At 35.7% G+C, this 16,574-nt stretch overlaps 1 protein-coding gene across 4 annotated transcripts in view; it reads left to right on the top strand.

Annotated features, from left to right (window-relative positions):
• Positions 1–16,574, top strand: part of LOC111510846 (putative ferric-chelate reductase 1 homolog) — an 85,943-nt gene that overhangs the window by 43,066 nt on the left and 26,303 nt on the right. For 3 of the 4 annotated variants that reach the window (XM_074186322.1, XM_074186321.1, XM_074186323.1), the window contains exons 2-4: positions 5,581–5,990; positions 9,425–9,812; positions 12,737–12,893. In XM_074186322.1, coding sequence (XP_074042423.1) covers positions 5,590–5,990; positions 9,425–9,812; positions 12,737–12,893 — 946 coding nt within the window. In that variant the 5' untranslated portion in view covers positions 5,581–5,589. Of the gene's footprint in view, positions 1–65; positions 197–5,580; positions 5,991–9,424; positions 9,813–12,736; positions 12,894–16,574 lie in introns of those variants that run through there. The other variant, XM_074186320.1, reaches the window with a different exon arrangement.

Here is a 16,574-nt window from a genome sequence, read left to right on the forward strand (position 1 = left end):
GTTTATTTTACCACACGGAATTCCCTTGAGCGAGATTCATGACGTGATTAGTCATATTCATCGAAGGTTTCGCCTTCTTCTTTTCCTACAAATGTTGCCATTCTTATTTCGGTGTCGGTTCCATTTGATTGCAGTCATTGAAAATAGTTGAATGTTGAAATATCGTGTGAGCTTTTGTGGGTTTCTTAATATGTGGGTGAGTTAATATATTGTGGAGAACGACCTTGACTGGTAAATTATTTAACGACTTGATTTTAAATGATTTGTTTATGGTTGACGCGAGTTTATTAGGAATGCCAATTCCAATTGAAATTGCATCGAAATTTAAATGAAATTATATGGGGCGGTCACCTCTACTTATGAAAATTTGGGACAAAATATCGAAGTGCTGTTCTAATTTCCATGACAATTATGATAAGGAATAAGGATAATGCTTGAGTTGAACGAAAGGTAAAATTTCAATAATATACGAATGAATATGAGGACACGTTCTTATTCAAAAATATACATTGACATGAATTTTAGTCGATATTGATGCCACCCTACATAAGATTGATATCCACCCTCATGTGTGTTTTACTCCTGTGATTTTTCCAAATATTTTGTTAACCAAAGATTCTCCATCGAAATATTCCGATCCAACACAATTGCCACTCAAATCATCTGAAAGAACAATTTGTTCAGGCCAGTCTTAACTCCCTACACTGAACAACTACTCCCTTGGCTAATATCATGAAGGGCGTTGGATTATATCCGACAGGTGTCAGTGCAGGATTCTTCACTGAAGTTACTCCTGCATATGCTCTTGGCGAATCAACTGCCGCAATATATTTTCAAAATTTCCGGTTTGTTTTGTTTGAACATGGCCACAAACTGCTCGGAATCATCAAAACGTTCTTGTTTTTAGTCAACAGTGAGCTCGGACAGCACACACTTTGCTTAGAGCGCCAAATGCCCATGCAATATAAAGCCAACACGTTCTCTTGATATCTACAATATCAGTTAACTCATGCAACTTCACTTTTCGATCATTCAAAACAATTTTGTGGGTTTTTTTATGTTTTCTGGTGTTACTGCCTCATTTGGACGTCCACTGCGTTCTGCATCATCGGTTTTGCCACAACCACGTTTGAATTCAGCAAACCATCAATTAATTGTTGTTTCTGATGGAGCGGAGTCCTTATAACAATTTTCAAGCCATTGTTTCGCTTAAACGGTATTTTTTCCCATCAACAAGCATTGTAAAATTGAAACACAAATTGTTTTTGATCGATTGTTTTGAAAATAACAAAAGTAGTGTTACTCTTAACTCACTCACAAAATTATCAGTAGAATGTCATGAAATTTTAACAGCTTTCTTCTGAAGGTTAGCACTAACTGAAAAACGGTGAATGCAGTAAGACTAGCGTCATCTATGTGTTAGGCCCGAGTTTTCAGCACAGGTAGTATATAGGTATAGTCCAAGTAACCAATATATTAATTCTTAAAGCTTCGGCGAACTCAAATGCTAAAAAAACCAATACAAAGGAATAATGCCGCTACGAATTAGTCTACGTGGACTGAAGAAGTGGCGGTTCGTATTGTTTATTTTTTACTAACCGAGTTTTATGATTGGCCGAAGAGTCATAAAATTAAATTTGAAATCATGTTACGGTGTCCAATAGAATGTGAGGATGGTTAGAAGAGTCGTGTTGTCAATGTTCAGTTCAGAAGTGTTGAAATTTGATATTGGTGAAGTTATAATTACCTAAAAGGCTTTGTTATTTGTTTAAAATGTGGCATCCGTGGACAAGTACTAATGGTAATAACGAGTGTGATAACAGCGCAGACTTTTTCCTGTGTAGTGATTCCAATAGCGCTGGTGAACAATGCGAAAAAGAGATACCAGTGAATAAGATTCGGATGCATTCGGATATTGAAACACAGAGATTATGTTTTATTGTAAATACGAATCTACATATCAAGTTTGGTTTCGAGGGAAAAAACTATTACAAGCAACATTAGATTTGACTGAAATTCCTTTCTCAACTGTACGTAAAATAGTCAAAAACCAACTTTATAAACGCAAGACGTGATTTGATGCGGGATTACCAAAACCTTCAGATGTTCGTCTAATAAAATCATTAAAAAAAAACCAATATACGACTGTTACAAAAGCAATGAGATTCCTACAATTGAAATGTAAGGAAGAAATTGAATACTTCCGGCCATAACGTGAGCTGCTTTGACAAAACTCTTCAGAATTGGATAAAGAAACTAGGATTTAGATTTAAAATAATAAACAAACGTCAAGCAGTTGTGGAAAGCAGAAGAATAGTGGAATTGCGTAACAAATAACTAAATATAGACAAGAACAACGGCAAATTTTCTATTTGGACGAAACTTGGTATGACACTCACGACACAGTTACAAAAGGGTGGACTGATGGTTCGAGAATATGTACGCCTGACATGCATGCAAACAAAGGATCGCGACTAATCATTGTGCATTGCGAAGGAAATAAAAGATGGGTTCCGAATTCTTTGAAATCATGTGGAAAAAAACTTGAGGACGGCAATGTTGACTATCATAAGAACATGAAAGCTGATATTTTTGAGAAATGATTTGAAAACACATTGATCCCAAATTTGGATGCGAATAGTGTAATGGTTCTTGATAACACTTCTTATCATTCGCGACAGCTCATCAAAGTACCGAATAAACATTCGAGGAAAGATGAAATACAAAGTTTTCAAATGGATAACAATTTGTATTTTGAAAATAAATATACCAAAAACCAACTACTTGAAGTTTTACAGACAGAAACATTTGAAAAAGTGTATGCCCTTGAGAGTATTGCTGAAAAGTATGTTAAAGAAAACGTATCTGATATTACCGAAGAAGACTGGCAGAAAAGGATTAAAAAAGTAATTTTAGTTGAAAAAGACTATATGGAGATTGGGTCTTCCATATCAATGGTGAAAATAAATTCATTATTGATTTAAATGACGACAGTGATAGTGAAACGGAGAATATGGAAGAGGAATTATCAGAAGCTCTCGAAGAAAGTTAGTGAATTGTTTTTTAAGCGATCGATTGTATATATATATATATATATGTGAGTAAGTAGTTAGGTTGGATTAGGTCACAAGTGAGTGGATCTATTCGACCCGCCACCGCAACCCGCAAGGGTTTATTGTGGTTCACACCTATTCAAGTGCGAGTAAGTAGTATTCAGAAGTATTTTCAATCATCACTCTGTTGGTTGAATCCCTACTTTCCTATTCATCTATATAAACGAAATATATATAAATATATATATATATATATATATATATATATATATATATATATATATATATATATATATATATATATATATTGAAAGGTCAAATTTAGTTGACTGGTTATTATATAACTATAAATTATTTTTGATTTGAGTATTTCAGTCAATATCTGCGGGCTATGGAAATACTATTTTTTGTTATTCAAGCTTTCGGAATGTATATTTGTATACAGCAATAGATATGTAACATATCTATTGCTGTATAATGTTCACATGATCTTTATTTTGTAGATATTCTTGATAAAGGAGAAAAATATACTTTCAGCATATATATATATATATATATATATATATATATATATATATATATATATATATATATATATATATATATATATATATATATATATATATATATATATATATATATATATGCTGAACTGAGTTTTCCGGGTATTTGATCCGCGTATGTGATATTATCTTTAATTTCACCAACGTTTCGACAAAATCTCATTTGTCATTATCTAGGTGTGCTGTTACGTGTTCGGAAGTCAGTTGACCCTGCTCGACTCACTTCTTACTATACTGGTAAAATGGTATTCGTTACGTGTTCAGAGATAGAGTGTCCATAAACGCTCTACTACCTACTACTTAAATGTTGTTGAGTTTTACCTGAGTTCTTCTTCTTCTTAGTTGACCTCATCTCCCCGTTAAGGTATCGAATGTTAAATCTGAAGTTCTCACGGATAGGACTATGCTGAACTGGTTTTTTCGGGTATTTGATCCGTGTATGTGATATTATCTTTAATATCACCAACGTTTCGACAAAATCTCATTTGTCATTATCTAGGTGTGCTGTTACGTGTTCGATTGGTTGGGAAAGGGATCAAAAATATTCGTAGATGAACAATTTAGTTTTATGCCAACGTTTCGGACTTTATTAAGGTTTTATATTTGATCCTTTTCCCAACAAATCGAAAAAACTGCATTTTAAAATTACTTTTTTGATCCTTTTCTGCCAGTCTCTTTCGGTAATATTAGATATTTCTTCTTCAACTAGCTCTATTACCTTCTTATCAAATTTTGGAAAATTATTTTCACGCCTAATGCTTTGTTTCAGTTTTCCCCAAATCAACTTGATAGGATTGAAAACACAAAAATAGGGGGAAAGAAAAACTTTGTATTTCATCTTTCTTCAAATTTTTATTCGGTACTTTAATGAGCTGTCGCGAATGATTGAAGGGGATTTGTGTTTATCAAACAGATGGAAGGTAGCACAAAAGCTCACAGATTTATTCTGGCAAAGATGAGCTAAAGAATATCTACCATCTCTGGCAAAACGAGGCAAATGGTACCATCTCTGGCAAAACGAGACATATGGCACCAGCAGAAAAGAAATTTCAAAATACGGGATATTGTCCTATTTTATGACCCTAATAGTCCCCTAGGAAGGATGGCAAAATCAGAGTGGTTGATGTTACATCTTCTGGAACAACATTCAAGATAGCTGTATCTACACTTTGTATACTTGATGTATTCCAAGAGAAGTTTTCCGAGAATAATCAGAATTGAAGTATTTTTTTTAAAATTCGAATCAATTATTGCGGGAGAGAATGTTCAGTATTTGTATTCACTATTTATATTCACTATTACTTGTTTACCTACTCTCTGTTTTACCGGTATATAGTATTATTAAGTTTGTAATATTAAGTAACTAAAACACGAATAATAAAAAAAACTTTTTTGACTGACATTGAATTTCAATATGTCGTTCTTTGAGACCGGATTTAACCTAGATATTTCAGGTTAAACATAACACCCTGTATCAATTTGATGAAACTTCTGTAATATTTTTGAAATCATCTCAGCAAAATAAGTCCGCAAGATAAACAAATAGTGCGTTCCGTTTGAAAATAAATATTGAATAATTATTTCGAAAAGCAGTAAATTGAAATGAAAATACGACCTGTTCGGGACTTTTCAAAACCCTTTATTCAGCTCAAAATGAATTTGTGTTTTATACCACAGACACTGTGTATACCGTTGAAGAAATACAAAAATCCTAGTCACTTTCACCTGATATCTATCTCTAGAGCCTCATGAATTAAATAAAATATGTCGTTTTCGAAATCCTGCCAATACTGTATGAATCTTATTTTCTAAGAATTCTTTCATTTGGAGAACGGCATTCGAGATGAACTCTCACTTACCAATTAATTGTAAATAATCAGAGTTGTACAAAGCAACTTAATATTTGCTCATACAATTCCATGAACGAATGTGATATATTTACTCATCTTTTAAAATTATTTCAGATTCCTGAGATGATCCTCCTACTGTTCCTCATTTTCTTCACTTCAACGAACGCCCTACCCCAAGGGGCTCCCACATCAGTATGTCAGACCATGATGCCCTTTCATCAAGGGGGAATCCCCGCTCAACCTGGACTTTCCCCTTACTCCATAGTGACAAGGCAACACGGGGATAAAGTTCAAGTCTCAGTTGGATCTTCGTTGGGAGTTCGCTTCCAGGGATTCATGCTCCAAGGCCGAACTCCGGCAGGGGAGATTCTGGGGACGTTTCAGACTTCCCCTGTGACTGACGGACATACCATCAATTGCGCAGATCATGGAGATACGGTGACTCATAGCGATACAAAGGAAAAGGATCAACTTGATGTCACTTGGGTACCTCCTGTTGGGTATGAAGGACCTATAGTATTCAAGTAAGTTTACAATGTTCTAAACTCATACAGCATGTCAAATTTCAACTCACCTACAAGGAAGATAATCAAATGAGTTATCAAAATATTTCTCATAATTTCCATGGACTTATTCCACAACATTCTTGACCTAGTGGAACTGAGTGTAAGTAAGAATATATATCTCCTTTCATGTAGATGTCATACTGAAAGTATGAATATGAATATTGAACGAGGCCCCCAAAGGCGGTCCGTATGCAAAGCCATGTACAAAGCATATCATATGCACCTCCGGAAGACACCTCTATAGTAGTAATTTTTGGTACAGGCGTAGAACTTCATGGGCCCTAATTTTCATAATAATACTTAGCCCGAGTGACAGCCTTGAACTCAGCCTATTGCGATCGTGCGAAAAGGGAAAATTCTCAATATTTTTCTTCGCGTTGGAGATACCAAAATGAGTTATTTGAAAAAGTTGCTAGGAAATTGATTTAACAACCGAATTTCATTCCAAAATTCGGAATTTGTTTTTTTTTGTTATTTTCATATTCAAGTCCGATTTCTAATCAATGGTTTCGAATGAGAAGCTACAGAAATGATAAAATAGTCAAAATCAATGAAATAAATGTATGAAATAACTAAAATTGAGAATTATTATTTTATTAAATATACGTTAATCGAATTTAGTCTCCTTTACTAGCATGTCTCCAATTTTCAGGAATTTTTCAATTTTTTGTTGAATATGATTGGTTGCAAATTTGCCTAATTTTGGATGGAAAATCGTTTACTCAATGTTTCAAAGCAGTCTCATATTTTGTGTTCCAACACTTTTCAATTTGGAGAGTATTTCATTTGTTCGGACTTCTATTGTCTAATATGATATAAATTGAATTGAAATCCCTGAAAGAATCTGTAGAAAAATAAAAAGAGAATACCTGAAAAAAAATTATATTAAGCAAAATAAACTTAAATTACAATGAAATAAAATATAAGCAACAACCAAAATCAAAAAATTTTACTATTAACACGAGATGAAAATTAAAAAAATTATTAACAATGAATGAAAATTAAAAATTGAAAGATTTTAAACCAAGTTACTTCACGACGTTTCGATTGTTAGTATCCACAATCGTCTTCTGGACTTATCCCTCCGAGACTTATCCCTCCTATCTCCTCTTCAATTTCACCTCTTCATCGATTTTAGCGGGAATTGACCGTTTGGCGGGAGTTGGTCGTATTCCGCTCAATAAGAGGTTTCCATATGTTGCGTATCCCTACGCTAGCTTGGCTAACTGCGTTGTTGTACAACATATATGCGGCTTCTTTGAATTTTCTCCTAAACCAGTGTTCCTCCTTGTGGATGATTTCATCTTAAGCCCACTTGAAGTTATGTTGATGAGTCCAAACATACTCTGCTACTCTTGATTTGCTGGTTTCTCCTAGCTGTGTGTATTTCTTGTGCCCGGCATTGCGAATTTTCAATGGCCTTTCAGTTTCATCGATGTATGATTCTCCGCACTCGCAGGGTAAATCCGGTAAATGCAATTCTTGGAATCGCAGTCCGCGTTTGGTGGCCTGGTTTTTGTGATGATACTACGGATAATGTTCCCAGATCTGAAGTTTTTTTATTATGATTTGAAATTTGTTGTTTGGATTTTTGGTGAAATTGAAGCAGAAGTGGTTTGTATATAGTCAAGCGTTTTGTCTGTTTTTGTGCATGTACTGTTGTTACCATGAAGTTTATGTTCCATTGTCTTCAGTCTTTTCTATTCGGAATTGTGATTTTCTGATTTGTGCTACTCTATGTTTGTGGTTACTTTCTGGGGTTGTGAATTTGAGTACAATTTTTGTTTCGATACATACAATTTCTAGGTTTTAAAATCCAACATAAATATGAGTTATGAATGTTACTGGAGTTCTATCCCAACACCAAACCGTTACTTTTAACACCTCGACACGTGTTTCAATCACCAAGTAATCATCTTCAAGTGGCAGATTGAACAAGTCTATACTGAGTTATGAAAATGAAACTGTTTTATTATAGTATCACCAACAGTATGTCATGGAGCTGATAACAAAACACGTACGTTCACTCTTTCTCAACGGTCTCTGTATCTGTAGAGTAGGGAGGATGAGTGTACGCCCATAGCACTTAGGCCACATGTCACCCATTGTACATCCTTCCGAGTAGATGTTCTCCTAGATGATCGCCCATCCTGTCCTTTCCAGGAAAGTGGACAGGTCACTAGGAGACATCTCCTTTATATCGGCAGGTGTAGGTCAAGACTCGCCGAACACACACTCCGGACACCCACATAAGACATGTCTGACAGTATCATCTTCCTGTTCAAAGATCCTTCATAGAGGTGTGTCCACTAGCCCCATAATATGGACGTGGTTTCCTTATTTGAGAGTGTCCAGTCAGAAATCCTACTGTTGAGCGTATATTTTTCCTGGATATAGTCAGATATTTCTTCGGCGCCACTTCTCCAGGGTCGCCCAGGGTGATCCTGACAAGACTGCATCATTTGACTTATTCCATCTCTATAGAGATTGAGCATGGGTGTGATGTTCGGCTAGTTCCGCAATTGTCGAAGTCACTAGGCCGTAGGTATCACTGGGTACTAAATTTCTTAGTCCAGCCGCTTCCTTGGCTGAAGAGGCGGCAATGCGATTAGCTTTACTCCTGTCGTGTCCTTTAACCCACCTCAGAATAATGTTATTATATACCGAGGCTTTGGTTAAATCTGGGTGGCACTCTAATACTAGCCTCAGGTAACACGTTGTCTGTTCAAGGCTAATAGGGCTTGTCTGCTATCAGTGCAGATTGTTATGTTTTTGCCAGATATTCCTTTCCTGGTTATTTATTTTGTGGCGATTGAGATACTGGCCAGTTCTGTTTGAATCACGCTGGTATTTTTTCCATTCCTCACTTAATCCTTAGGCTCAGTGATCTGAGTCCTTAGTCTTCCTGTTTGGCTAGCTACATGTCATCAAAAAACCCCCGGAAAGCCTTTTTCAGCTGATGAGTGCCGTTATTACCCTGCAGACATGGAAGGGCGATTCTCTGAAATACCTCACAGGAGGCCTACTTTCCATGCCAGACATTGGAGTTGACCAGGATAGTCCCCACGTGATTGAGAAAAATACATCATGATACCAGCCAGTTCTGTTTGAACCACGCTGGTATTTTTTCCCATTCCTTATTTGATCCTTAGGCTTAGTGATCTGGAATAAACTCCATCTACTGAGTCTTCTTTGGTTTTTGAGCCGTCTGTATGTATGCGTATTGCATTGTTTCTCTTCAGTGCGAATAAATCTTCGCCTTTCTCAACCTTATTGCAGAATGAATATTCAACATACATTTTTCAGCCAATGATATTATCGAGAACCATAATATGTTACTCTAGTTGGACTATGCTGCTGGACTATGCTTATACTTTCAATATTATTTTCAGCTCGACAGTAGCCCAAAATTACAACACTTTCTGGGTTGGTATTGAATCTCCCACCGTACAAGTGTCAAGGAGATCCACAAGCGACAACTTTGGAGGAGATCCCTTCTATGCCGGTTGTTTCGACACCAAATATTGCTTTGGGGCACCAGAAGGATGTGTTCAATCGCAAAACTGTAGGGCAGCGGTTGTGGTAACGTCTGTGGGAGGTAAATTCGTTTTCGATATGAAAGCTGACAGAAACGCAGCTTGGGTTGGGGTTGGGCTATCTCAGGATGCCAGAATGGGAAATGATTCCGTGATAGAGTGCGTTAAAACTCCGAATGGACGAATTGAAGCTTTCATGGCATGGACGTCGATTACACCATATTCATCGATAAGATTAAGCAACGTGAGTAAATCGTTCAAAATGATTTTTTTTGTTAATATAGATGGTATACTACGTTGACAATTTTGAGAGATTTCTTATATTTTTCATGTATCTGTGGTAGAAATGCACAACTATGTTGACAAAATTTGTGAGATTATCTGATATCGAAACTTGTACCAAAATGGAGATTTTCATTGGATTCAAAACCTAAAATATAATATTTCTGTAAATGAATCCTCGAGAAAGGAAGTGGGATACGTCTATAAGAATAATTTGACATGAATCTAGCCTTCGTTGTTATCTGCTATTCAAAATGTTTGTGGAAATTTCAAGCAAAAACAATTGGTTTTGTTCTCTGAATGGAGAAAGTAAAATATCGTTCACTAAATTGTCTCTCACTTGAATGACAAAACGATGATGCAGTAATCAAAACTGTCCCTCCGTTATGAACAGCGAAAGATAAACATACAGATTCACAAAAAACCGTCACTACATCAGAATCCGCCAATGAAGTCGATGATATGATCATGTTAGACCGCCATAGAGCATAAAAAGCAATGTGGGCTCATCGAAGGAGGCCAAGAGCATTTTATGGACCGAAAAAATTATGACAAAAATTTTTCGAATTACAAAAGAAATTACTTGATTATTTGGACAAGCCTGAATCAACAACTGATCAGTACTATGCATTTGAATTGGACTGCGAGTTGAAGAAAAACGTGCTGATTTGTTTGTCAAAATGATTTTCTTCCAGCAAAACAATTCGCCTGACTTCTGCGATTTGGAGTTCTATCTCCAAATCTATAAAATGTTTCGGAAGACATCATATGAACATGAACATAAACAATGAGGTCATGGTCGAGCCTTCACACTGTTTCGAAGGGCTCGAGCAAAATTACTTTCCAGAAGGAATAAAGAGATTAGGAAAGCATCTCAGTCAATTTGGTGACCTGAAAGGAAGATTACGGTGAGGAGAATCAATATCAAAGCACTCATGTGAGGGCTCAATCTCTCCTAGTGGATGTTTTAGAGTTTGCTTCGTAGTAATAACTGAAACATATGCTCTAGGCCATTCGTGTCCTTGATAATCAAGTAATCTGGCAATTTTTTGCCTTTGTTGGAGTTGGTGAAGCTTTTCTGTATCTCCCTTCTTGAAGACCGTCGATAACATATTCTTAACGAATTTAACTTCCATCATATCGCCGGTGGGTGGACGCTCAGATTTGATGAATTTTTCGATGGTTCTCAGGTTTGCATTCTCGAAATCAAAATCAGCGTTTGCATCACTTTTCTATGTCTTTTCGGTAGTTCACCTCGCAAAAACCGTAACTTCATCACAGCTATCTATCCTATCGTAAGTGGATGTTGAGGGTGTTCCAGAATATTCAGGATATTCACCTTGCTTGCAAAGTTTGGTAGTTGGAAAAAAATTAGTATTTATGTTTGTAACTTTGATGCCTACATATAATATTCAAGTCAAGGTTGGAAAATGTTCGCAGAACCGAAAGTGATGGAAAATATATATAACAAAGTCAAATAGAAAATTAAGTCGTATTCCCAATTGAAATGTTCAGAACGAGGAAGAACAAATTATAAGACAGAGGAAGTGAACCACAAGCAACGAAAGAGAACGAAGTTTCTAGATCAAGGCCCAATAATGTATTAACAAGAAACGAACGAATTTTTGAAAAGATAACAAGTTTCTAAGATACGAGAAAAGATACAGGACCCCAATATTCAAAAGAAGTCGCAGGTTAACGAAAACAAAAAGTAAACTGAACATGCAAATAGCGATGACTGATGGAAATGCAATTCTGGATTCTGTCGTCTGAAGAAATGACTGAGAACCATTATTAAAAAAAGAAGAAGCCAACATAACGTGTCGCGGTTTTATCCCAAATAATGAAATTTAGGGAAGAATTGACTAGAACGAAGATAATGATCAGAATTATCAAACAAATCTGATAATAATTTTATAGTGTGGCAAATTCAACAAAAAAAAACAATGATAATTATTATGATAAAGAAAAGGCTCTCATTATTGACTCATTATGGCTGTTTAGGGCCATTATTCTCAGATCAGCTCAAACTTTGGAAAAGTAATAATGTTTCGTATTGACGAAAAACTGGTGTTGCCTTTTGCTATGTGGTTATTGAATTTGTTGTAGAAATGAGAAGTGCCGAATTTATTGGAACCATTCATTCCCCACCCTCAACTTGATGTACCATTTGAGCAAGACGATAGTCATGTAGTTCTCAGCTTCGAGTGAGGTTAATGTTTTACGAGAAGACGATAAAACGGATGTTCATTTTTGGAACAAAATATTCACTTTTTTGTCTTTTACTATAGGAATGAGTGAAAAATTAGAGGAATTCCATTCATGCATTCATTATCACGTAACTAAATACTATGAGTTGTCTGAGACCACTAGGATATCGTGGATTTCAAGAATCATCCTGAGAAACTGTTCCTAATAAAATTCAAGAGGTTCATGTCACTTTTTGACACACCCAGTAGAATTATATGTAGTGAAAATCGAAAATACCACAGATGGGATTGAATAAACGTTCATACAGCCTTTGACTGCGTGAATAGAACGAACTACTCACGATAACCAACAATGAATGCACTATTTTTATATTAAAGAAGGGGTACACGAACGAAAAATATGATTAGGTGTCCATTCCTAGATTTGCCAGCAACTTCTGATCATGTGACACTGACTCCATAATTCTTCATTGTCATAAGCTATTTTGTGCGATTTCACTACTTCTTGCTTGAAGTTTCACGTCAGTGTATCTCTTTCATCGAATATACATACCTATACAAATAATTCGATGAATAACAATTACAAATTTGAAATAGTCGAAAAAAGTTGAATGTTACGAAATGACTTCAGATAATACAAGGTGATATGATTTGAATGAGTGTTTTGTCTTTTCAGCCCTACGTCGGAATTCAACTCCTGAATGCCAGTATATCTGGAGACACCCTGTACTGTTCTGTTGAACGAAGTTCTCAAACGACGGTGAACGATCAGGATTTTGATTTGACATCAAATACTTTTCATGTACTAGTAGCTTCTGGTTCCAGTGTAGAAGGTGACTATAATTAATTTTCTGTAATACTAGGGAAGGTTAGAAATTTTATTCAGTATGTTGCAACCAGTATTTTGAAAGAGGTTTTAAAATATTGAGATTGTCTGAACTCTTTCTGATGACCTTCTATATGAAGATGTATTACTAAATCTGGTCAAACTAGATTCGAAACAAGGGAGATCACCTTCAGAAGGGTGTGTTCTAGGGTGATTTCCTCAGCCCCCGTTTTTTCTGCATCTCACTAGCTCAATTATCCAATGCGCTTTGAAACATCAGTAGATACATCTTCGGCACTTAAAAAACTGGAGAAATAAGGTAATCCATTCATTTCACACGAATGTTCTTACACTTCTTGTACCAACACATGCACGCTATCGTAACGGAATCAGAGATGCCGAAAAGACGTATGCTTACTTTGAGGTGGAACAATGACACTCACAAGAGATAATTTCTGTGAAGATAATCCTAAGATCAGTCTAAAGTCCAACAGATTTGGTAATCATCGAAACTGTAGGAGAAACAAAATCACCACCGCGGGAAAAATGTTTGTCAATTCGATTCAATTATAACGTTTTATAGTACTGAAATGGTTTATGAGTTATAAATTTGTATTCTGAATCGTTTATTCCACGCTCATATACTCCTAAACAACTGAGAGGGTCTGGACACTTGAGTTAAGAGTAGCCACATAAAATACCGGAAGATTCATCGTGGCCTGCTAAAATAGCATGTTCAATTCCGTGGTTTCTCTCAGACTCTGCCCTTTTACTCCACTGGTAATTCTTGGGGTGTCATGGGCTAAACACTCTGGCACTCAGTGGCTCTTACTCCACTCTGTGTCACTGAAAAATAACTTCGAGATACCCGGAGTTAACTCAGCGTATTAATGTCATATCGTGATGAAGCGGGGCTCTACCTTGTGTATAGAAAAGATTGATTTCGATTTGATGACGCCAACGGTCCTGGAGACAAAAAAAGGTGTCAGTTCTCCAACTCTTGATTAACAAATCTGGGAGGCTGAATGGTGCAGCCAGGAAGCGACTATTGAATATTCAAATGCAGAATATCCTGAGAAACTCCCTTGCACAAATTATTGAGCAGCAGAAGCAGTGAATATCACGGTGAATACAACATCACCCTTAGCAGGTCAGCAAACCCTTGCGCTCAATTGATGATTCTCATCCTCTCATTCTGATCCTCATTAAGATATGAAACCTCCTGCTGCAGCTGAAGATGTGCCTTCGTAGCGGATGTCCTGGAATCCAAATGGAATGACGAGACAAGTGTGCTGTCGTCAGCAAAGCAATATATTGTATTCTTATTTTTTTAATAACTAGTGTATATACAATCAAGAGAGGGTTGGAGACATTTTGGCTTGCAAAGTTGGGCAACTTTTTAACGTTTCGTCATTGGTTAGAAACGTTTCGTGTTAGTTTGTGTCGATAACAATCTTTCGAGAAAAAACTTTGACACCATTGTTGGGGATGGAACTCAATGCATGCCTTGAATATCCTTGAATATTCACAGTTCGTGCATTAAAAATTTGGTAATATATGTAGTGTCATCATTTGTGGATATATGTAGTATTATCAGCCGTTGATACGAACATATAATACAAATGCATAGTCTTTTTTATTATTGAAGTAATGTTTGATACTGCCTCTTCTAACAGGACACTTTTCTATCAGGAAACTTCATTAATTAATGCAGCACTATTTGAATAGTTGATGACAGTTTTGATGAGTCAGAGTATTTTTGTATGATTGTAAGATAAAACGGAGGTGTAGATTCACACAAAATTCAATTCATTCGTGAAGATTTTTTTCTCTATTTGAAAGAGTTTTTGAAAAGTGTAGCTCGTGGTATGTTAAGTTGAATATAGAAATGATAACGGCTGTAGTTTGCTGCATACTCCAAATTTTTTCCAAATCTTCACCAACATATCGATCGTCCAATATAAAAAGATGTGCATTTTGACGGTTGATGTTCTGGCATTTGGAAAAACCAGACAAGTGTGTTGTCAACAGGTAGTTCAAGAAAATCTCGGTTTGGGTTGTGTTTAATGAACACTTCAGATTATATACTTATTGGAATTTGAGCGTTATGCAACGATCATGTAATAAGCATTACATGATAGTTGCATACGTTATTTTTTCTACACCCGATAAATAATGAAGAATTATAAATACACAGTAATTACTCGTATTTCTTTAAAACATTCTACAAAATTGCAATTAATGGTATTAGCTTGGGTATTACCAGGTATACAGGAAAAATATAAACATTCTATTCATATTTACATCGAACATAATAATTGTAATTGATCCGATTACTTGAAAATATTAGGATTATTTATTGTGCAATTCAAAAAGTTTATTCCAGGTCCCACTGATCTGGAAATGGAAGGAATAGTGTTCAATATTATATATGACGGACTTGGCAGATACTTGATGAAAATCCATAACTGAAGTATTTAAAATTCACTTAATTGTGAGATTTTCAATAAATGATTTTACAAAAACGCAACACGTGTTTCCAATGCATTGGAAATACAAATTTTATTTTGAACTGAATTTTCGATGTAGTCTTCCGCCACAGAATTAGATTTCCAGCCACCATGACGTTTTGATGCAGTAATATCAGCACCGGCATCAACTGATACGGTTGCAGATGTACTCGCAAACAATGCCCTGTATATAAATTCGGATCAGGCATAATTGAATATGTTGCTATTTGCTTCCTTAAATTACCAAATTCATTAATTGGATTGTGCATTTTCCATTGAAATAATTAACGAAAAAAGATGGGGTGGGGCAAGATCTAGGGCGTGAGTTCATTTATTTTTTACTAATTTTGTAGTATTTGCCGGTAATTGTAAATGTTCGTTGTACTTTTGATTCCTACCATAATAACAATCAAGATTCCCTTCATATCTTTGACATTTTCACATTTAAGGTCATGTAGTTCATGCCTTCGACGAAAAAATGAAATAAACAGCATGACTTAGGGGCTAGCTTCGAACCCGCGTCTCATAATGTAGTCTACTTCAAATCTACACAAGTTATAGTTCAAGTGAACGATATAGTGCAACCTATGCTGAGGCATGATTACGGTGTTGTTTTTGGCCAAAAAATTACAAACAAGCAATGACGAGTGGGCAGGTGCATTATAGTGATGCAAAGGACATGAACTGTTTTTTCACAATACCAACAGCTCTCCTTTAATAATATGGTTAGGGAGTTAAAAACAATTTTTACGGTAAGTATGATTTGTAATGTTTTTCGATGGGAAAAAAACTAACAACTCAATAAATTATAGGCCCTGAAGAAGCTTCCCATTAGGCGCGCAAGCTTGGCAAAGTAGAGCAGAGTTTTGATTTTTTGACTGAGAGACCCCGTTAATCCATTATGCTGTATATATATACACAATCGATCGCTTCAAAAACACTTCACTAACTTCGAAAGCTTCTGATAATTCCTCTTCCATATTCTCTGTTTCAATATCACTGTCGTCATTTACATCAATAATGATTTTATTTTCACCATTAATATGGAAGTGTCCAATCTCCATATAGTCTTTTTCAACTAAAATTAATTTTTCAATCCTTTTCTGCCAGTCTTCTTCGGTAATATTGGATACTTCTTCTTTAATTAGCTCTATTACGTTCTTATTAAATTTTGGGAA

Source organism: Leptinotarsa decemlineata, unplaced genomic scaffold (genome assembly GCF_025532065.1).
Source record: "Leptinotarsa decemlineata unplaced genomic scaffold, Ldec_3_MD MMD2_tig00078422_RagTag_RagTag, whole genome shotgun sequence".
Lineage (NCBI taxonomy): Eukaryota > Metazoa > Arthropoda > Insecta > Coleoptera > Chrysomelidae > Leptinotarsa > Leptinotarsa decemlineata.